The 19814-nt window shown below is 49.2% G+C and overlaps 9 protein-coding genes across 9 annotated transcripts; 4 read left to right on the top strand and 5 right to left on the bottom strand.

Moving 5' to 3' along the window:
- Positions 1-1278: 1278 nt before the first annotated feature.
- Positions 1279-3312, bottom strand: BO88DRAFT_356857 (indoleamine 2,3-dioxygenase). The gene is made up of 3 exons (XM_025703743.1): positions 2799-3312; positions 2098-2718; positions 1279-2032 (listed from the first exon to the last, which is right to left on the bottom strand). Exons 1-3 carry the CDS (start codon positions 3090-3092, stop codon positions 1652-1654), a joined length of 1296 nt encoding a protein of 431 aa, XP_025567184.1. The 5' UTR covers positions 3093-3312; the 3' UTR covers positions 1279-1651.
- Positions 3313-3492: 180 nt separating this feature from the next.
- BO88DRAFT_356859 (kynureninase) lies at positions 3493-5485 on the top strand. The gene is made up of 4 exons (XM_025703744.1): positions 3493-3717; positions 3765-4102; positions 4155-4632; positions 4696-5485. The coding sequence occupies exons 1-4, from the start codon at positions 3558-3560 to the stop codon at positions 5109-5111; spliced, it is 1392 nt and encodes a 463-aa protein (XP_025567185.1). The 5' UTR covers positions 3493-3557; the 3' UTR covers positions 5112-5485.
- BO88DRAFT_93950 (putative C6 transcription factor) lies at positions 5029-7725 on the bottom strand. The gene is made up of 6 exons (XM_025713278.1): positions 7562-7725; positions 7325-7499; positions 7216-7271; positions 6750-7159; positions 5801-6693; positions 5029-5750 (listed from the first exon to the last, which is right to left on the bottom strand). The coding sequence occupies exons 1-6, from the start codon at positions 7621-7623 to the stop codon at positions 5313-5315; spliced, it is 2034 nt and encodes a 677-aa protein (XP_025567186.1). The 5' UTR covers positions 7624-7725; the 3' UTR covers positions 5029-5312.
- Positions 7726-8514: 789 nt separating this feature from the next.
- On the bottom strand, positions 8515-9128 carry BO88DRAFT_331170 (cytochrome c oxidase subunit 7; the record flags this gene model as incomplete). Its single annotated transcript, XM_025702662.1, has 5 exons — positions 8515-8544; positions 8618-8649; positions 8707-8767; positions 8839-8917; positions 9100-9128. 5 exons carry the CDS (start codon positions 9126-9128, stop codon positions 8515-8517), a joined length of 231 nt encoding a protein of 76 aa, XP_025567187.1.
- Positions 9129-9403: 275 nt separating this feature from the next.
- On the top strand, positions 9404-12132 carry BO88DRAFT_440665 (uncharacterized protein). Its single transcript, XM_025709817.1, has one exon. The coding sequence runs from the start codon at positions 9537-9539 to the stop codon at positions 12060-12062; it is 2526 nt and encodes an 841-aa protein (XP_025567188.1). The 5' UTR covers positions 9404-9536; the 3' UTR covers positions 12063-12132.
- Positions 12133-12491: 359 nt separating this feature from the next.
- BO88DRAFT_401015 (uncharacterized protein) lies at positions 12492-14473 on the top strand. The gene is made up of 3 exons (XM_025705733.1): positions 12492-13064; positions 13119-13294; positions 13363-14473. The coding sequence occupies exons 1-3, from the start codon at positions 12877-12879 to the stop codon at positions 14124-14126; spliced, it is 1128 nt and encodes a 375-aa protein (XP_025567189.1). The 5' UTR covers positions 12492-12876; the 3' UTR covers positions 14127-14473.
- BO88DRAFT_401016 (thiamine-binding protein) lies at positions 14324-15669 on the bottom strand. Its single transcript, XM_025705734.1, has 4 exons — positions 15378-15669; positions 14967-15072; positions 14690-14792; positions 14324-14532 (listed from the first exon to the last, which is right to left on the bottom strand). Exons 1-4 carry the CDS (start codon positions 15441-15443, stop codon positions 14466-14468), a joined length of 342 nt encoding a protein of 113 aa, XP_025567190.1. The 5' UTR covers positions 15444-15669; the 3' UTR covers positions 14324-14465.
- Positions 15541-16166, bottom strand: BO88DRAFT_94021 (uncharacterized protein). Its single transcript, XM_025713279.1, has one exon. It carries the CDS (start codon positions 15997-15999, stop codon positions 15637-15639), a length of 363 nt encoding a protein of 120 aa, XP_025567191.1. The 5' UTR covers positions 16000-16166; the 3' UTR covers positions 15541-15636.
- A 1688-nt stretch (positions 16167-17854) lies between these two features.
- BO88DRAFT_329932 (inositol-pentakisphosphate 2-kinase) lies at positions 17855-18969 on the top strand (the record flags this gene model as incomplete). The annotated part of the gene is made up of 2 exons (XM_025702616.1): positions 17855-18709; positions 18766-18969. 2 exons carry the CDS (start codon positions 17855-17857, stop codon positions 18967-18969), a joined length of 1059 nt encoding a protein of 352 aa, XP_025567192.1.
- Positions 18970-19814: the final 845 nt, after the last annotated feature.

Here is a 19814-nt window from a genome sequence, read left to right on the forward strand (position 1 = left end):
AGAATGTTTTCTCTTTTTATACGTAGAAACCTCTTACATATATTCAATCCTCTTCTCGGGCGAGACACTAATACTATGACTCTATACAATTGCCATCTCAATCCCGATCCCCGATCACCTACCTCGCCGACCTGAAGGCTTTTCAAGGTCCCCGGGTTCCTATCCAAATTCGGTAGTAATACTATATCCATCTCCTTATCTTATCCGCCACTGCACCAAAACAACTGAACAGCAACTACTAACAATATGATCTATAAAAAGCAACCACAAGCCCACTGAACGCCATGACCACCAGACATACGTATCACCGCCCCAAACCACCTTCCCGGGCACTCAGGAGTACTTGAATTCTTCAGATCTGCAACAACATATCTCACTGGCCGAGAATTGCGGTGTGCATCGCCATAATGGCGTTGATGGTGTGATAAGCCGGTCGCCGAACGGATAAGCTTCAATCGCCGATACCCTTTTTCGCGGCACCACCCCTTGATTTTGTCTTGGTTGAGACCTGCCTGCTCGGAATGTGAGACTTGGATACCCAGATTACAGGTCGGGGATTTTGCCCGGTTGAATTTTGTTGTTAGATGTTGATTGGATGGGCTGATAGGTTGGCTGGCTGTGTTCTATGATATGGGAGGGCAAGGGGTTTCCCGTGGGAAAGGAAAAGTTGGTGCTATGGGAGAGAAGGACGGTCACGAGAACAATGACCGCATAGGTTCCTAGTTGGGTTACTAGCAGGAGATTAAAGGGGAGGTCCTTGGTCAGATGTCTCGTTCATCTGATATATTGGGAGCGGGCTGGTTGGTGCTTGATTTGAGAGGTGTATCATGGTTTCGATATGCTACGGTAGGGCTTTGTTGGTCGCCGAATCGGTGTTGATTTGTCTTTTTCACTTAGCACAGGGAACGATAACTTCGTTCTTCGGGGACTTGCAATTGGCGGTATTTTGCGGATGTCGAACATACTTGACATGCTCACTCGTTGTGTTGGGATGTGAGAAGCTCGTTACGTAGTTTATGTGCTACATATGGGAGTTACTGATATAACAGTGTCCTCTTGTGGACGATCACAGGGGATGTTCTAGCGCCATTCTCGAAGGAGACCAGTGGGTATCAGTGTCAAGGAGAGCTGGAAGATCGCTTGGCCTGGTTGGCCCCTTCTTACAGCTCTGCTTGCTTCTGTGTAACGGTACTCCTGCTTGCCGATAAGGTGGGAACAATGGCTGCATGGCCAATATCCGTAATAGAGGAGATGCATTGATGAATATAAACGATTGTTCTGCCACTTATCACTACATTAACGGGTCTCCAACCACCACGTGTCCCGATAAATACGGAAGAAATGATTCAAGTGTGCTTCTATCATGATGTAAGTGGAGGCAGATAGATGACAAGCGATAAGACTCAGTTGCTGCGGATCCCCTCGGATATCATCGAAAGTCCAGCTTTCCCGTCATCCGTATCCGCCTCCGCTCCCGTCCCCGCAGGTGCCTGTCTTCAACATGTCCTATGAAGTAATTGTGCAACAAGAAAATCCTCTAGTAATCAATCATGATTCGGTAGTTGCAAGGGGTAATGAAATTCATGAAACGATTTGCTCATATGGTATCAAAAGTCGCATCGCCAAAAAGTTCAGTTGCATCGCTGCGGTTTTAGTCGGTGTAGCTGGCTGTAGCCTTCGTTGTGTCCCTGGTCTGTTTAAGAAACGGTATCAGATCTGTCCCGCCCGTTCCTCTGACACCGGCGTTGAGTTTCTCATGAGAATTGTCCACTATTGTCGACGTTGTCGTGGCCAGGTTTGTTCTCGAAGATACTTGGTTTGGCGGCGGAGTCCTGGCAGCCATGATAATGTATCGAGTCACCATCCGCACATGCTTATCGCGGAATCCCCCAAGTGACATAACCGCCATATTGTATGCATCCCTCAAAGCAGATCCTGGCTTGTGGCTCAATACATAGGTTCTCACATTGGACGTGCGGAGCATCATTTCCAAGAAGCGTCGGTGAGGGCCTGGCATGTAGTTTCGCATGTTCTGGAAACATCCAGTCAGTATCGAAATTGCTTGGTCTGGATGCTTCCTTAGAGATCAACTCTTACCTGCATAAAACCAGTCATGGCTTGAGGATTGATCTTGCCGTGAGGCTTGGTCTCTCCGGTGGCTGAATGCTCCACGCCCAAGAAAATGTCGAAGGCTTGGATCAACGAACTCTGGGCATTGCTACCACCACTGTATTGGTGCCACTCGCCTCGGCCTTCTCCAATATCGTAGAATACACCATTTGGTAACCCAGCCGATGCCATGTTCTTACTGCCGGCCAAGTATGGGCGTAGTTGATGGTAAAAGATGGGTGGCGCACAATTTTCATACATGCGTTCCAAGAGGTCACCAAGTTCCTTCAGACCATAGTTCAGTTGCTCGAGACGAGAAACAACACGCTGGTTATCATCGACATTGGCTCCATGCATAGCGTCCAGCATTATCTCGATGAGCTGCGCTCCCTTGGCCTCGATAGCGACAGAGAGAACGAAAAACCATTCTTCGTCTTTGGTGCCAGTAAACGAGGTCACCACGGATAGGTTGTCCGGATCCGTAACGTCTGTATCAGCGGCTGGTACTGAAAAGTTCCAAAGATTGAGGGCAGCATAAGTGGCACATGGTGGTAGCTCTAAGTGATTCGATACTTCGATGAATGGGCGTGAGATGCAGGGGGGTAGCACCTGTATAGTTCGTGTTAGTGAAGGCACGAAAAATGTCGTAATAGGCAAGAAAGTTAGTATTGAAGGAAGGGGAGTAATACATCTTTCGGCTTGTCACCACCCCAGATGTAGGCGTGTGTAAGGTAAGCAAGCACAACATATGCTCTCCGCCACTCAGGTTCTTCCCGCAACTTCTTCGTAGAGAGTATACCAAGGTCGTCCACAGACCTCCTGATGGTGCCTGACTGTATGAGCTCAGGCAACTTTTGAGCGAGGTCCTCCCACGGAGAATAGTAAGGGTCTTCCAATCTCCGTAAGGGAGGAACTTCCGGGAGGAACCCGTTCTGGAGGGAGACACCGTACTCAATAAGCGAAATCTCTGGTGTGTAAAGCATGTTAAGATGTGCAATTCAGTATATGGCTTGATATACAAGACTTAGTGGAATAGTTCATTATGCAGGTAAGAGTAGATTCAAGTGTTTATATCGTATTCCCAAGGAGGGACGGAAGAAAGCCGGATCCACGGGGATCCAAGCAGGGGCATCTGAATGAGCAAAGACGGGTTATTCTCCGTTCCACAACGACCATTCTAGAGCAGAAAGGCAGTAGGTCAGCGGAAACTTAGCAACCACCCGGGTTTCTGAAGTGGATGCTGTGTTATCGCTCTTCCGGCAACACGGATGGTGAGGCGGAAGCGGAATGGTATCCGGATCCGGTGGGAGGGACAAACGGAAGTGCCTTGTCACACGCCAGTCCATATATAAATGTTAATAGGTGACTGTCAGCGGCTGGTTTCTGGCATTCATCCATTCCTTCTTGTTATCCTTTGATATTTTGTTCAAATACCATCCAGATCCACAATGTCGAAGTCGAATGGCGTCGGCCTGGCATTCCCCGCCGAAGCAGCAACGAAGGAATATGCAGCATCGCTAGACTCTTCTGATAGCCTTGCTGCGTTCCGGGAGAAGTTCATCGTCCCATCGAAAGCAAACATTGCTTCCAAAAAGCTAGCAAAGCCTGGTTAGTCCTATCCTGACAGCTGAAGATCTCGTCACTGATTGTCACAGGCCTTTCGCCCGAGTCATGCATTTACTTCTGTGGTAACTCACTTGGCATTCAACCCAAAGCCACAGCAAAGTACTTAGAAGCACAGTTGGACACTTGGTCATCTATTGGAGTTGGCGGCCACTTCACTGATCTTGAGGGCTCACCCTTGAAGCAATGGCAGCTGCTCTCAGAGCAAGCAGCTGAATCAATGAGCAAGATTGTGGGAGCAAAGCCAGAAGAAGTCGCAGCGATGGGAACACTTACAACGAACCTTCATCTTCTGCTGGCTAGTTTCTACAAGCCGACACACACCAAACACAAGATCTTGATGGACTGGAAGGCTTTCCCAAGTGATCACGTATGTTCGAAAGAGGCTGCCTTCTGCTATCACGGCGCTGACTTTGATATAGTATGCTATCGAATCTCATATTGCCTGGCACAACCTGGATCCTAAGGAGTCTATGGTGCTCATCGGCCCAGACGAAGGCGAATACGAGGTTTCCACGCAGAAGATTTTTTCATATATCGACAAACATGCTGATGAGGCTGCTATGATCCTCCTTCCTGGCATCCAATATTATACTGGACAACTGTTCGACATTCAGAAAATTACTAAATATGCTCATTCACGCAACATGGTTGTTGGCTGGGATCTGGCCCATGCCTTCGCTAATGTTGAGCTAAACCTGCATGATTGGAACGTTGATTTTGCAGCATGGTGCACGTATAAGTACGGAAACGCTGGTCCTGGGGCAATGGGGGGCCTTTTCGTGCATGAACAACACGGAGAAGTCGATTACAGCGCTGGAGAGGATGCACCCAAATTCCGTCACCGTCTAACCGGATGGTACGGTGGTGATCGATCGGTCAGATTCAAGATGGATAACAGTATGTGTGCACTTTGCTATAGAGAACGCCGTGGGCTAGTAAGCTGATTCGATTGATATCCAGAGTTCAAGCCGATTCCTGGCGCTGGAGGGTTTCAGATATCGAATCCTTCGGCCATCGATCTTGCGTGTCTTTGTGCCGCCCTATCGGTGTTTGATGAAACATCAATGGCAGATCTTCGCAAGAAATCAAAGATGCTAACAGCATACCTCGAGTTCCTTTTGCTCAAGGATACTGAAGAGGAATCCAGGCCGTTCAGCATTATCACGCCCACGGACCCCGATGCGAGAGGCGCACAACTGAGTCTGCTACTCAAGCCTGGCCTGTTGCAAAATGTTGCGCAGAAGTTGCAGGAAGCAGGAATAGTCTGCGATAAGCGGGAGCCGGGTGTCGTGCGTGTTGCTCCGGTCCCTTTGTACAACAGCTTCAGCGAGGTTTGGACATTTGTGAATATCTTCAAGGGTGCACTACAGCAGTGACGAGGGTTCACTAGATCGCTTATGCAGGACTGAGACCGATGTTGATAGTGCGCTCTTTGATGGATAATTTTAAAGATAGATACCAACATATTTTATTTTTAGCGTGGGAGCTTGAAGATCCCTTTGAGAAACGGTCCACAGTCACTGTGCAAAAGCAAATAATCAATGTAGGGACTCTATGATAGACTCGTACTGTTGAGATCATAAGTTTCCGAATCCATTCCTCGGGTCACCACTTCGCAGAAAGTCCTGGGCTTGCGAAAAGAAGTTTGTGGCTAATATTGAGTATTCATCGTAAGTAGGCGAGCCAACGCCCATAGGGTACTGTGCGTCGGCCGTGATGATTGGGGTCTGAATGTTGAATTGAGATGTTGGCGACTGTGGTAGAGATTGTTGTGTATGCAAACGGAAAGGCTCCGGTAAAGGGGACGTCTGCGACACTTCGGCTCCGGGTGTGGGAGCTTCAGAATAGAGTGAGTCCCCAAACATGCGACGGGCTGACTCTGCATCACTATTGGAAGAATACTCGAGGATCTCCCAGAAGCGCGAGAGATCTATGAGTAAGTACTTATTCTGAGCACCAGACTCAAGTTCATAGGATGCTGACACAGCATCTTCCAAGCTCTGCAATCTGTCCGCCTTTCTGAAAGTCAGCAGACAAAAGTGAGTATGGAAAGACATTTTCTTACCAAACGTGCCATATGTGGCCACCTGCGTCCTAAATTCTGTACGAAACTAACACATTTGTAAAACCTGTTGCGTTTCTCTTCGCGAATGGTAGTGTTCTCCGTGAAGCTAAGCTGCAATTCAATGGTTGCTACCACAGCAGCACTATAGCCCAAGAAAGGATCCGAGACAACGAAAGATCTTTCTTCGAAGTAGTCGATAAAATGAATTATCCATGTCGTGTGCGATGAAATCAAGTCCGAGCTGTGCTGCAAGAAAATCTCGGGAATCGTACTCCGGAAATTTCTGAGGCTTAGAGACAGCAACAGCGGGTGATTTAAAAGACACAGAATCGTATGATATAGGAACTGATTCAGTAACCATGGGCCCCAGTAATCCCTCCTTTCTTGTAAATCCTCAAGTGTTCTTTCACTCAAGTTCGCTGGCTTGAACCTGTGGCTGTATGGCATCTGCGTTTCCCGTTCCATAAGAGCAGTCAATATTCTGGAATACTCTGACTGTGAAGACCACGGGGGTACGTTGCTAGGCTTCCCATGGCGTCTGACATATTTTGCAGTTTTTGCAAATATCTCACTGAGCATGATCACGTATGCTAAAATACCCTGATCCTGCATGCCTGATGACCGTGTTTCATTCGCCCCATTGCTTGATGAAATCGTTGGAGGCGGCCGGCTAGGACTTTCTGGAAACTGGGGAAAGCAGCCATCGGGAAAATCTAGATTGTCGAAATCAACTCCGTGAAGACGCTTCAAGAGACAAATACTCCAGAAGCAGCGCCTGCGCTCTTCACGTGCAGCTGGGGGTTGTATTAAGCCAGACTCTAGGCCAAGGTTGGCACATTGTGCCAAATTCATTGCCAAACTGCAATGGATGCTTGAACGGTGCGTGTTTCCATCTAAAAGTGATCAAGTCAGCAAGGCTATCATTCTGACACGTTAGTGGTCGTATTACTTGCAAAATCCACCAAGCTCAAGAGACATAGGCACTGAAGAGTTGAGAGCTCTATTGGCCCTTCCGATACCCTCCTCATAACCAAGCCCCTGGCTACTTCCGTATAGCCATTAACAAGTGACGTAAACCCGCCAGTCTGCGAACTCTCGTCCTGAGAGAACCGAATGCTCAGTGCCAACATCGCATATACTATCTCTGGGTCACGGCGCCTCAGGCTGTCGAGGAAGCCTTCCTTCTGAAAGAGTGGAAGGGGCTGCGAGTGGCAATATATCAGATAAAGCTCTGCCATCGCGAGCACCTTTTCCCAAGTGGGGAAGGGGATATTTGGGCTTAGAAGGGATGCCACAGCGTTGCTCATTACAGCAGTGCGAGAAACAGCTTCCCGTGGCTCTTGTCTGGGGCTGTTCTGCCTAGATTGAATAGGTTAGAACACGGATAATATCGCATGCGGGAAGCTATGTATTACCCCAGGGCATCGAGAACTTGCCCCATTCTAGCCTCAAGGCTTCCCAGTCGTTCCTCCTGTAGGTGGTTAGAAGAACTCCGCGATAACCCTGGCATATATATTGGCTTACCAAGATCTCCGAGATCCTATTCTCTGAACTGGGAGGCACAGAAGCCGCCTCCCGTGGGATGGCAAGCCCAGTTGTCGAAGACCTCCTATGTTCTCCAGCATAGGCGCATTGCTGGTTTAACCGGGCGCACAAGGAGCAGACTGGCTGCTCCCCAGGGCATTTTGCCTTCTTGCGTCTGTGGAGTGTCAGTGAGTAGTGCGTCATATAGCACAACAGCGGACTAATGTTCCGTCTCACCTGCATGGTTCACAAGCTTGCCGCACTCGCTTAGCCGGCCGCTCAGCAGATGTGGACGCCATGCCACACCCTTATATTTGCGTAAATGTGCAATGTATATAAATCATGGGATACTGAGAGTTTTTTGTCAGTTACGCCTGCTAGTGGAAGCCTTGTGCTGCCGTACGCAGGAGCGCTTATACGCTCCTAAGAGGTACAATATCCCCACTTCTTGAGTATTCTCATTGACAGGTGGCAGTTACCATGAACTATTATCTTCATTGTAAGGCTATCTAAGCCTTAACATCCAAATCGCAGAACAGGCGATATGTACTATGGCTTGAACATTTTGGAGCCTGTGATATTGAACTATCAGCCAAACGTTGGATGGCCTTCCGCTGATTGTCAACTATTTGGCCGTATCTTGTTTCCCAATTTGGACAAAGCGCCATGAAAAGTATGGATGACTAATCTACGGGCAAGCTTCACCTCGATCAGGTAACTACATACAATAATTCTGGGCGATGGTAGCCGATTCGACAACCTTGCGAGGGGAAGCGGCCAGTGCAGCCGAATGATATACAATGTTTGTGTCCCTGAAGCAGGGTACTATACTAGCTGAACCGAGGAAGTTCAGCAGCGTCGCATCGTGCCATTGTAGTAATTCTACAAGCATTTACCGGCTCTGCACCTTCATATGGCGCGACATGTATCTATAGACGCAGCCAAGTGTACAGTTGCAGGCTCCCTCAATCTTGCCTCTCCTTGGATCATTGGTCAATGCTTCTCAATCCCTTAAAACAAGCGGACTATGGCTGGGACACAGGGTACTCGGGGATATACGAGAGAACATGAGGCAGGTATTAATGCTTTGACGCTTTGGAGAAAGTTATATACAACTTCAGTTATCTTTCTTTCTAGCTGCCTATCAGAGAAATAGAGGTACACTGTGTCAAAGTTGGCGAGGACCGCATTTACGCCTTGCCGAACCAGGTCTTGTGGCCCTGTGATGAGCATTAGTAAATCTGCCAATCCACGGACCCCCATTGAAACACGATATTTCGAGATGCAACTTACAAAGACCATACGACCCATAGCGTAGGTGGTAGCTAAGAAAGATACACATTAGCCGTGATCCAGTGTCATGGTGTATTTGAAGAGCCTACCGATGCCCATGCCGTAGACGGAGATGAGGTAGGGCCACATGAGGTAACCACTGCGCTCAGTCTGTAGAGATCCCGTGTGTTAGGTTTCTTCGTTTCTTTTGCGAGCTAGAATTTATTCGCGGATCAACGGACCTTCCACCACTGGCGCTTGCCGTCGTGCTGCTGGAAAAGGCGCTGGTAGTAAGGGACACGGTTCTCACGGAACACGAACCTATGGAAAGCAAAATATGTTAGCAAATTTTGTTCAGTATAGAGTCTTGCTTCCGAGTCCCAATTGCACGGAATATTCAGGCAATTGAGCAGCAAACAGTCCCGACCGACAAGCCGTCAGCCCGGCCGCGCTCAGGAAGCCATGCGGGGGTACAATTGACGAAATGAATTCAGCGAACATACCCAGCCAGACGAGGAGCGGTGCGGAACATTTTGGAGGTGCGCAAAAACGACAATGGGGGTTATGGAGGTGGTAGGAGGGACAATGGCAGATGAGAGGCTAGCAGCAACAATGATCAGTCGATGTCGTGAAGTGTGGACCCGAACGGTCCTTGAATATCACGTGACTACCCTCCCACTTCCGCCTTTAGGATGCGAGGCTTAATAATTATCACGTGAATATGCAAGCTCCTAACCGTAGCGAGTATAGCGTGTTCTAGTGGAAGCCCGGCCTGCCCAGAAAAGAAGTAGTCCGCGGAATCAAAGGTGTGCAGAGCAGAAGAAAGTCGCCATTTACCTGTGTTCACATGTGCCACTAACACACTTTGTGATAGAGTGCGATTTATGAGGATGGTCAGACTTACTGCCGCCTTCCTTTCGCTCTCCTTTCTTCAAACCTCATGCGCCCGGCTCTTCTTCGACTACTGAAGAGGCCGTCAGCTCTCTCGGTTCTCGACTCCCTGATATCGATGCCAATTGGGGTTGAACAATTGGACGTTCGGCGCACAGCTAAATGTGTTCGATGCTTATCCAAGACTCACAAGCAAGCAAGAAGCGCGCCAGCTGCGGAGTTGCAACAAACGCCTGCGAACGATTCCTCTTCCCTATCAACGAAACGAGCACTCAGCTTCCGTATATACGAAATTAATACGCCACACAAACAGGCCGCAGCTAAAGGTGGAGGCTCCGGCGACTCGGCTCAAAGTTCCTTTGCCATAAACCCTCGCAGCCTCGCGTTACAACCGGAGAGATTGGATTTCGAATCGGACATAGGACATACGGATGACATTGGAACTCGATTAGTAGACGACCCGGTGCATCGGAACGATTTTGCACTCTGGGAGGAGCTACTGCGTTACCGGCAGCGACATTATGGTGATAAAGGCACGTTGGATATATGGGAGGGCTTGACGAGCCGAGTTGACGGTGTGCAATTGCCCGTTGAAGGAGAAGTCGCTGATTTCTTTTGGCAAAGCTTCGTGGAAGCTGGCATACGGCACGGTGTCATTCTAAATGAAATCGCTAATTATGCGCTGGCGCTTTGGAATACTACGGGGAAACGTTGGGAGGGTTTTTATGAGGCTGTCGTTGGTGGCTTTATTGACCGTGGCATGACACAGCAGGCTGTTGAATGGCACAAACGCCTTCATCATCCTCATTTGACACACCCGAATGATATCCTGCATGTCTTCCGGCCGATCGCTCGTTCTCGACAGCAAAACAGAGTCAGTGGAGCGATAAAGCCAGGGGGGCGGACTGCCTCATCAAGCTTATGGGCCTTCCGCAGCATCTGCCGCATGACTCCAGGCCACCAGATCTATGCTCCCATCATGTCTACTCTGGTACGCTGTGGCCGTCTTGGCGATGCGCTTTCAATGCACAAACTCCTCATCCAAGAAAATGACCATCCCCACTCTTTCGACGAATTCGAGCCATTACTAGAGAGCGCCAAACAGTACGGGCCATGGGCATTCTACCAAGAGCTTCATAGCTATGCCTCCCAACGCTTCCCTGAAAAGATAAATGAAACCGATGATCCTGACAATATCGCTGCGGAGGCTCAAGGAAAGGTTGCACATGAAGAGAGACCAATAAAGGACGAGTTCGGCGCCCGAATTTTTGCAACGGAGGCTCTTAATTTCGATACAATCCTTTCTGGCTTGAAGATGTTTGGCGTGCCAGCTCTTGGACCGCAATCCCTGCGGGAGATGGCGCTCAGGGCTCGGGGAAGTCAAGATATACTGAGCAAGCTCCGGAAGCTTGAACGAGCAGGCATTTCGCTGGGGAACTCTGTCTTTGTGCGTCTTCTTCGCAAGCTTGCCACGGAGAACCGCGACATACTATTATCAGACTTGCTCCACAGCGACGAGCATCCCGATGTCCTTGAGGATGCGCGCATACAGGAGTCTCTACTTTTGTCTTACTATATGAGTCAGGATTGGCGTCATTATCATATGACCCTGGCAATCTTGAGTGAAATATCCAACGAAGGGCCTGCTTTGTTCAACATCCATTTTAGGAAACATCTTGCAGCTGGCGAGTGGACTCTGGCCTCCAAGCTGGTTGATGAAATGGCACTGCGCAGTCAAAGCCTCACCAAAGAGAGCATTGACTTCATGGTTGAAAAGGTTCTGACGCCTCGCAGGCCCGGTGTCAGTCCGATCAAGGGTCAGCGTCGTTCCGAAGTCGTGGAAGTAACCTTCCTCTTCCGAGTCTTACGACGCATCGTTCCCGTGGGTGCTTCTGTGTCTCCTGACCTTTGGGTCGAGATGATCAAGCGATTTGGCATGATGAATTGTTGGGATGAGCTTCGAACATGTTGTCTCTGGCTGGCCCGTCATTACTCTTCTAAACCCAAACAAGACCACGCTCCTCTCCAGATTATCTCGCTATCGGCTGTACAGCAATCATCTCATAGTATCTCACCTGACCAGCACGGCAATACCATTCTCGGGGCCATCTTCAGCAAACAGACGCAAGCCGCTCTCGTCTACTGGGGTTTCCGGATGCGAGTTTCCTCCAAACGAGACGACTATAATCCTTTCCACGCGGAGAGTGGAAACTTGGTTCCTTGGGTGCGCGGACTTGTTCTCCTTCGGGAGCTTGGACAGAACGGTGTGCAGCTTTGGACGAGATGGATCAGACGAGCCTGCCGGCACCGACTTGCTGTTCTATACGGACGACCTCGCCGCTCCAGTCGTCACATGAGTCGCATGTTGCGACGGGAAAACCCATATAGTGTGGAGCGAGTCTTGGAAGATATTGACCGTGCGTGGGGACAGCCCCTCCTGCTCCAGGGTTGTGCACCCAGGGACGTGTATCGGCTGGTGAACCCACCCAGCTCGAAGATGTCTCAACGTCGAACACGTCGAACCTTCCTGAGGGAGAAGAGCCTGCGAGGGGCAGCCTTTGTGAGTAGCCGGTGAATATACTATATGTGTACAATTTGTATTACTACATAGCATCACTATAAAATAAATAAAATGTAATACTAGCCCAGCCCAAGACACACCGCTCACGTGAAGAAACCCGGGGCAACGCGGCCACACAACAAACGAGACAAACACGGGCGGGCTTCGCCACGGGCAATGGCGTGGCCCCGTCAGCATAAGTCAGCGAAATGCGAAACAGGAGCAGCCATGACCGACCCTTGTTCCTAAGAATAGGTTGGCAGGCAACGCGGCCAGACTCCATCTCCCAGAGCCTTGTTCATACTGGCCCACCGTTACTGGCAGATCAACACTGCCCTCGAAACTTTCTCATGACCCGTAAGGGTGATCCCAAGCCAAATGGCGCGGTTGTTGCCGTGGTTCAGGCTCTGGGAGACCATGTAGTGCGTCTTGGTAGTCCACACTCTCTGCACAATTCACTCATTGCTTTCACCAGTGGGGTTTATTGATTATTGCTCTGCCTGCTTGCCTGCATCATCCGCATCCTTTTACACATCCTTTATGGCCCGAATGTTGGATTCTTACTGTGTCTGATTCTTCTTCCCTTCTCGCCCCCTCTTTCCTCCTCGTTGAAACAATAATTTTCACTCATCAGGCGCATCAATTAATTAATCCCTTGAATCGAGTAGACTGATAATACCCCCCTTTTTTTCTTGATATACGCGCATTTTGTTGTATCACTTGTTGCTTGGACTTCGCAGCCAATTTTCTTCTTGCATGAGTCCTCCCGGCTTATATAGCATCTGAACGATCGATACCCTTTTCCAACCAAACAGAACGCGCAATCAGTATGCTAGGACTAGGAGTTCTAGCGCTCCTGCCCTTCGCAGCGGCGAAGGCTGTACGGCCGCGATCCACTGCATGCAACAACTCCCCAGACTTGTGTTCCAAGTCATACGGAGAAATCACTCACCTGGGCGCACACGACAGTCCGTTTCTGCGAGATGCCTCGACGGATTACTCTACCTTTGGAGACCAGTAAGTTCAATTGGGAAGGCAGAACGTCAATGCAGTTTGTTGACCAGTTCACAGATACTATAACACTACACTCCAGCTTGACGCTGGTGTGCGTCTTGTCACAGCTCAAGTTCATAAGTCGAATTCACAGTGGCGTCTATGCCACTCTAGTTGCGATTACTTAGATGCAGGATTGTTGAGCACATGGCTCTCAGATATCAAAGGCTGGTTGGACTCCAACCCCAATGATGGTACGTTGGTGACGGACGGCAATTACTCCCAAAAGAATTAAGAACTGACATCTTCCGTCAAACTACAGTTGTGACTGTTTTGCTGGTCAACTCAGATGATGCAACAGCTTCTGATCTTCACTCGCAATTCGAAACGGCCAACCTCACCAACTACACCTACACTCCGACCTCCCAAACCTCCGCACCGAGCTCATGGCCAACATTGCAGGAACTGATCAATGATGGTACCCGGTTGATGACTTTCGTGGCATCTTTGGACGCTTCCAGCAACACGGTGGCACCGTATCTGATGGATGAGTTCACTTTCATCTGGGAAAATAACTATGATGTGACCTCCGCTTCCAACTTCTCCTGTGAGCCCGATCGTCCCTCGAGCGTCAAGAACGAGCTTTCCACCGCCTTGTCTTCCAACCGCCTCCCATTCATGAACCATTTCCTCTACCAAGAGACATTGGACATTGAGTATCCCAACGTCAGCTACATTTCTACCACCAATGCGGCCTCTGGAGGAACGGGAAACCTTGGCGACACAGCAACCAAATGCAAGAAGGAGTACAATGGCCGTCAGCCTACCTTTATCCTGGTTGACTTTTTCGACAAGGGTCCCGCCATCGATACCGTGGACAGTTTGAACAATGTTACTAACGCTACTGGACGGAAGAACCTGACTTCCGTCAGCGTTACCAGCTCGGCCTCCACCTACTCCAACGTTTTTAAGGGTCTGGTCGAAGTCGTCCAGAAAGCCAAGGACGGAGCGAATCCCAGCATGGGAGAGTGGATCTGGGCTGGTGGAGATTGGGGAAGTCTGCTGGGCGGCGGTATTGCAGTCTAAGCTGACCGCTGTGACCTCATACTTCTTTGGAATCTTCACCGTCCTTTCACCCTTCATTTTGATTACTAGCCTATTTAGTACATTGTCATTTTGCATCTATTCCACATATTTACAGTTGCAACATCAGCGCTGGATTTCAAAGTTTTGGACGAGCCTCACGACATTCATTTGCTATAAATAGGGGGGGTACCAGGTTGGCGTTCGGATGATTATCATATTTTGCACAGTGTACCTAACTGATATGACCGTTTCACCATGTCCATAAGCAGCGATAGCATGTAAAGAAAGGTGCAACTGCCGGAGCATATCCACTTGATTGAGTATCACGCACATATCCCCTCAGTCGTTTTTCAACAACTCACGGACCTTGTTCACTTTATCCTCAAAGGACTGTTCCTTATCGGTCCTGTAAGCAAGACGAGTTAATCATGTTAGCCTGTGTAACCCACACCCCACCCAAGCAAGTAGTAAATAGATAAGAACAGTCCCCACAACATCCAACCCAGAAAAGGAGCAAACAAACAAGAAAAACCAAAAGAACGAATGAATGAATGAATACACACCTCGACCCAACACGAATATCCGTCTGAATCCTCACGATACCCTGCTGATGAAGAATGGTATGCGCCTGACCAATAACCTGATGAACTCTATCCCAAGGACCCTCTATGATAGTAAGTAGAACCCGTCAGTCAGCAAGCAGCCAATAAAGCATAAGCATACCCATGCGCACGCGCACGCGCACACATCAATATAATAGTATAACCACTACTAGTACAAAAGTATGCTAATATAGTACTATCGGAGGATAAATTTTTCCAATAGCTGTATACTACATACCAAGTGTGGTGCCAGCTGAATGCATGACGTATTTCAGGCCGGATTTCTCAATAAGGCGCTGAACATCGGCTATTTGGGCGGACACGGAAGGAGATGAGGTGCCGATCTATTATCGTTAGTATAGTGTAGTGTAGGTTCTTAGCGAAGTTTACTAAAGTTGGAGAATGCATATGGGGGTTATGGGGTTAGAGGTTTGGTTCGTGGGGTGATGATAATCCTGGTGTATGTATGTATGCATGTGGGATGATAGATTGATTGATTGATGCTGGACGGACATGATGGGAATGAATGAATGTGTCACGTCACTTTCATCCCTGAACCAGGTATTGATTGCATGGGTAAGATGCGGGAATAGTCAAGCAGCATGATGCAAATAACTAGTAGCTGCAAGGAATGGAAGGAATAACTCACTGGGATCAAACAGAAATCGGCGGTGCAGTGCGGGGGAGTCGGGATGGATGAGGATGTGTCGGCCATATTTGTTGTGCAGAACCAGATTTGGAGTTAGATAGTAAGTAGTAACCTAAATGAATATTCAATTCAAATAGAATTGGGGGATCTGAGAAATGATTTCTACTGGAGGATGGGAATGGATTGACAAGTGGAAGCAGCCAGCCACTTTTTTGGCGGGCAGTGAGGAGAGGAGCAGTTCATCAGCAAGCGCGGGGCCTTAACGGCGGACGGAGGGGCAATCGTGACTTGCAATCAGTCTGATCATCAACAACACCACACTATCAGGAGATGCGCATTGGCTAAGTACTACTGGCTTATAATCATCGGAATTGTTCGCTACTCGCTTCTCTATGGTGGAATATAATCCCACCCGCTCTCTTGAGGAAAAACTGGCAGGCAACTCCACCGGCGAAGATCTGTACGTTTCCGCGGACAACACATCACCAGAACCAAGATGGAAGACGTATCTTGAGTACAATGCGTTGCTGTGGATGACGATCGGTTTGTGAGGTCTCATATCTGAAGCCAACTTTACCCTGGCGAAACCCGACCGGGAGGAATTAGTGCTCCTTCGATGCATGTTTGCTTTTTTTTTTCTCTTCCTTCTTCCCCGGATTCCAGCTCCTCCAGCAGCATCATGACCGGTTTGTACTAATTTTGGGCCGACGGCCGAGGATGTTCCTAAGACTCACTATCAACTAGACTAGACTACTGCTGTGGGTGTGGGAAGATGGATCTGGATCTAACGATCCTGGGGCAGATGCTAGTAGTTTTACTAGCGAATCGTTTGTCCGATTTTCCATTTGGTGACCCTCTTTTCATTCCTTGCTCTTATTTCTGGATTCTCAAAAAACAAGTCAATAATTGTCCCACCCGGTTCCTATGAGAGGGGAACACAACTGACAAGAGGACATATGGCCAACAATGGCCTGCAGAGAAGACAAAGGAGGTGCTCGAGGCTCTGGCAGGATAAGACGGGAAGGAAGAACGCCTTCAAATCGTCAAATCGCACTGGGCCCTTACTTGGGTCGTCTGTCATCTGCAATTGTTTCGGTCCGCCCCTCTGGTACCAAATTCGCAGTCACCAACCTAGATTTATCGACTTCTCTCGCCTCGTGGCTCATCTCCTATCCTCACTGGTTTCGCTCACCCTCCTTGATCAATTTCATTTTCAGCTGAGATCACTTTCTTCTCTTTCAGTTGGCGGACTCTCCTTCTGAACAGCCCATCCGACCGGGTGTGACGCAGCCCTGCTGGTCCGACCGTTTTGTCTTCCAGTGCGCTTCGTTAGTTTGTCCCGATAGTTCACTAGCGACTACGGCAGTATCGCTCGCATGATTTAGCATATTCCGTGACGTTCAATCAACTCTATCTACCTTGTACTCCTCACCCTCGACCTCCAACCAGCGTCTGCTCAGCTGTCCACGTTTCTGACCGCCTCTTTACGTCGCGGTGCAGCGTCCAGGACCCGGGCTCTGTCGACGTTTGCGTGCCCGACGCCTTGCGTTTAAGCGCTCACCCAGATTTCGCTTCGGACGGTAACCACTACTCGTTACTTTTCCCATTTACGAAGTCTTTCTTATCTTGTCACAGTATTGGCTCGCTGCTCGTGTCGCTTGAAGCGTCAGATGCGCGGTGTGGTAACAATACTGAGACCTTTCGAGATAAATCTGCGCGCCGTGATATGATTGGCATGGGATCCGCCTAAGGCTCGCACGGCCAAGCGCCACGGGGCTGCGACGACCTAATCCCTGCACAAGGCTCGTCCTTCCCAGATCTAGCGACTGTTGCCACTAGACGCAATCGGGGTTGGGGGATTTCCCTCCAGAATCCCTGAGCTCATCACTTGCCGTGCGGGTGATTGAGTAGGCCTTAATTTCTGAGATCGATCACCTGAGAATAGTGGGCACAGTCCGTTCGATTTCATCGAGCAGCTTATCCTCCCATCCGCTGAGAGCCAATTGGCCGATTGTAGCGAGGCTCCGTACTTGCAAAAAGCGTGAAGACTGGTCTGAAAGAGAGACAGCTGAAGAGACAAGATTCGCCCGACTGTTGAACTAGTATTTTAGATCAGCTACTCCCCTCTCTCCACGTTCAGGCTCGCGCTGCGCTGGACGCTTATCCATCCCCCTGGAAGGCCCAGTGTCCATTTTAAGTGAATTGCATCTGCGTACATGAAGAGGCTGCATGTTCCCTTTTCCACTGCACACTGAATTCTTGCCTGCTGCGCCTCGGACTTTTTCCTTGCGGGACTAAATCAAGCCCACGTGACTCTATACATCACGTTGCGCGCATACCACGGAGCTAGAACGTTTGCTGCTACTATATTAACCAGGGCTGTAGGCATTCTTGCGGACATCTGCTTGCGGCATTTGTCATGGTTTTTTCCTCAGTCGACTACCATCGTCATTGTTCATCTTCCACTTACCTGACCAATGACAAAGCCCAATCTACTAGAGCTCCCAGTAGGAGCTCGGCTCGCTTACCTCGCGGAAGGCGGCGCCAATGTCATCTATCGAATCCTCGCTCCAGCAGAGATGGACTTTGATGGAAGAAATGACCTCCCTGCGACAGTTTCCAACTCACTACCTAGCACAATGGGTACATTCCAAGTGCCTGCCAAGTTTAAGGGTAAATTGCTTCGACTCCGCAAGGATACGAGTGCAGGCATCTCTTATCAGGAGATTGCACGCAATTTTGACAGATGCATTCGTCCTCTTTTCAAACCAGAAGAGCTCGTTGATCAGGAGCTCGTTCATCTCCCCAGAGGGCTTGTTCAAGGGTGCAATGAACAGCTACAGGTAGCAGAGCGAAGCGGCCAGCGTCCAAAACGACGCCAAGGGGTGTACCTCTCTACGGTGGAGCCGTTTGGGCTACTCATAACAGACATGACTACATTCAGCATTCCCGGAACGACTCTCTCAGAGTTGAAACCTAAATGGCTAATTCAATCCCCCTCTGCACCCCCGAACTCCCGGAGATGTCGAACCTGCGCACTCCGCGATATGAAGAATCAAAAAGCACGCAAGAAGGGATTGGCGGAAGAACAATCATTTTGCCCCCTCGACCTGGTATCTGACAGATTCGACAATGTCCTCCGTGCGGCCCAATTTGTCAAGGGATGCAAAGACCAGGCACGGCTGGCAAAGGTACTTTATCGAAATGGAACGCTGCAGAGGCTCCTGACACATCAGAAAGCCTTACAGGATGTGGGGCTTTACGGTCCACCGCCAAGTTCGCGCGAAAAGTCGCTTGCGATGACGCTGCGAGACTGTACCATGTTCATAAGGGTAGGTACATCCATCGCTTTTACCGGCGCGCCACGTGTCCGCTAACATCAGCATAGATGCCACGCGACGATTCCGGTCGTGTGGAGATCAGGCTGGGGGATTTGGACCTCAAAACCGGGGCTGGCGGGAAAGCCAAGTACTGGCTGGACCTGGAGCACCAATTGATCGTGGAGGACTGGTACGCAGGGGCCAAGAACAACGTATCGGAGAGCGAGTGCGCTCAGCAGAGTCCACGGGCGCATTCACAGTCTTCGATATAGGGGTCCGTAATAACTTGTCTTGAACTATTTCCTGCATCTTACAGCTACAATCTGCAATAGCAGCTGCGATAATTAGGGGTTCACAGTACCCTATCGAGGTATGCACCAGGCGACCCATTATGGAATGTCGCACGGTAATGATTGACGGCCTTTCTCTTTTCTTCGTTTCTCGTGCATCGTGGTTTTCGATATCATGTTTCTACTCACTTTTTAATGTTCGGTTGGCATATTTGCTTCATTATTATGTTGCTCGCATTTTATCGGGGCAGGGAGGGTCAGTGATACGTCTTGCTACAAATTCGATGCATCTCTTCTCCAATTTCGGTCATGGTTCTTGCTTGATGTGTACACTAGTTACTTAGGGATTCACCTCTTACTCTATGGCTTTATTGATTAATGTATACGCTTCCGCAGTACTTGATATCCCCTCATAGCAGTATCTGTGTCTTAAGTATAATTATTCCAATGTAGTCTCGTTCTACTACCAACACAGTGGCTAACTATCCCACCAAGTAAATGACGTCACCCAAAGCCAGCATCGGGAAATCCGACCGAATACCCCGAACGGAGGCCCAATTCACCGACCGACCTCGAAGCCCAGAGAAGGATAAGGACAAGACTACCCTACTTAACTCAATGCAATAAATCATAGTAATAGAACCCCACAATTGACATCAGTCTTTCTCCAGCGCGGAGGAATCTTTTGCCCTTACAAATCAGCCACAGTCCAAGTAATTACCTATCCAAGTAACTTACGAAGTAGTTGGGTTGGTAGAGTAATCATTGATGTGTCCATTAATAAGCGTTTTCATCCGTAATTCCGCGCCGCCCTCGCCTCTTACTTC

The sequence above is a fragment of the Aspergillus vadensis genome (assembly GCF_003184925.1).
Source record: "Aspergillus vadensis CBS 113365 unplaced genomic scaffold BO88scaffold_2, whole genome shotgun sequence".
NCBI classification, from domain to species: Eukaryota; Fungi; Ascomycota; class Eurotiomycetes; order Eurotiales; family Aspergillaceae; genus Aspergillus; species Aspergillus vadensis.

Bases quoted from the DNA above. Each gene is read 5' to 3' on its own strand.
- BO88DRAFT_356857 (XM_025703743.1), bottom strand. From the start codon at position 3,092: ATGCTTTACACACCAGAGATTTCGCTTATTGAGTACGGTGTCTCCCTC. The intron at 2,719-2,798 runs GTATTACTCCCC...CGAACTATACAG, and splicing joins GTGGTGACAAGCCGAAAGAT to GTGCTACCCCCCTGCATCTC. The intron at 2,033-2,097 runs GTAAGAGTTGAT...GGATGTTTCCAG, and splicing joins CCATGACTGGTTTTATGCAG to AACATGCGAAACTACATGCC.
- BO88DRAFT_356859 (XM_025703744.1), top strand. From the start codon at position 3,558: ATGTCGAAGTCGAATGGCGTCGGCCTGGCATTCCCCGCCGAAGCAGCA. The intron at 3,718-3,764 runs GTTAGTCCTATC...TGATTGTCACAG, and splicing joins CAAAAAGCTAGCAAAGCCTG to GCCTTTCGCCCGAGTCATGC. The intron at 4,633-4,695 runs GTATGTGTGCAC...ATTGATATCCAG, and splicing joins CAGATTCAAGATGGATAACA to AGTTCAAGCCGATTCCTGGC.
- BO88DRAFT_93950 (XM_025713278.1), bottom strand. From the start codon at position 7,623: ATGGCGTCCACATCTGCTGAGCGGCCGGCTAAGCGAGTGCGGCAAGCT. The intron at 7,160-7,215 runs GTAATACATAGC...TATTCAATCTAG, and splicing joins CAAGTTCTCGATGCCCTGGG to GCAGAACAGCCCCAGACAAG. The intron at 5,751-5,800 runs GTAAGAAAATGT...ACTTTCAGAAAG, and splicing joins GGCCACATATGGCACGTTTG to GCGGACAGATTGCAGAGCTT.
- BO88DRAFT_440665 (XM_025709817.1), top strand. From the start codon at position 9,537: ATGCGCCCGGCTCTTCTTCGACTACTGAAGAGGCCGTCAGCTCTCTCG.
- BO88DRAFT_401015 (XM_025705733.1), top strand. From the start codon at position 12,877: ATGCTAGGACTAGGAGTTCTAGCGCTCCTGCCCTTCGCAGCGGCGAAG. The intron at 13,065-13,118 runs GTAAGTTCAATT...ACCAGTTCACAG, and splicing joins TACTCTACCTTTGGAGACCA to ATACTATAACACTACACTCC. The intron at 13,295-13,362 runs GTACGTTGGTGA...GTCAAACTACAG, and splicing joins GGACTCCAACCCCAATGATG to TTGTGACTGTTTTGCTGGTC.
- BO88DRAFT_401016 (XM_025705734.1), bottom strand. From the start codon at position 15,443: ATGGCCGACACATCCTCATCCATCCCGACTCCCCCGCACTGCACCGCC. The intron at 15,073-15,377 runs GTGAGTTATTCC...TAACGATAATAG, and splicing joins CCGATTTCTGTTTGATCCCA to ATCGGCACCTCATCTCCTTC. The intron at 14,533-14,689 runs GTGTGTATTCAT...TCTTGCTTACAG, and splicing joins GATATTCGTGTTGGGTCGAG to GACCGATAAGGAACAGTCCT.
- BO88DRAFT_94021 (XM_025713279.1), bottom strand. From the start codon at position 15,999: ATGCATCGAAGGAGCACTAATTCCTCCCGGTCGGGTTTCGCCAGGGTA.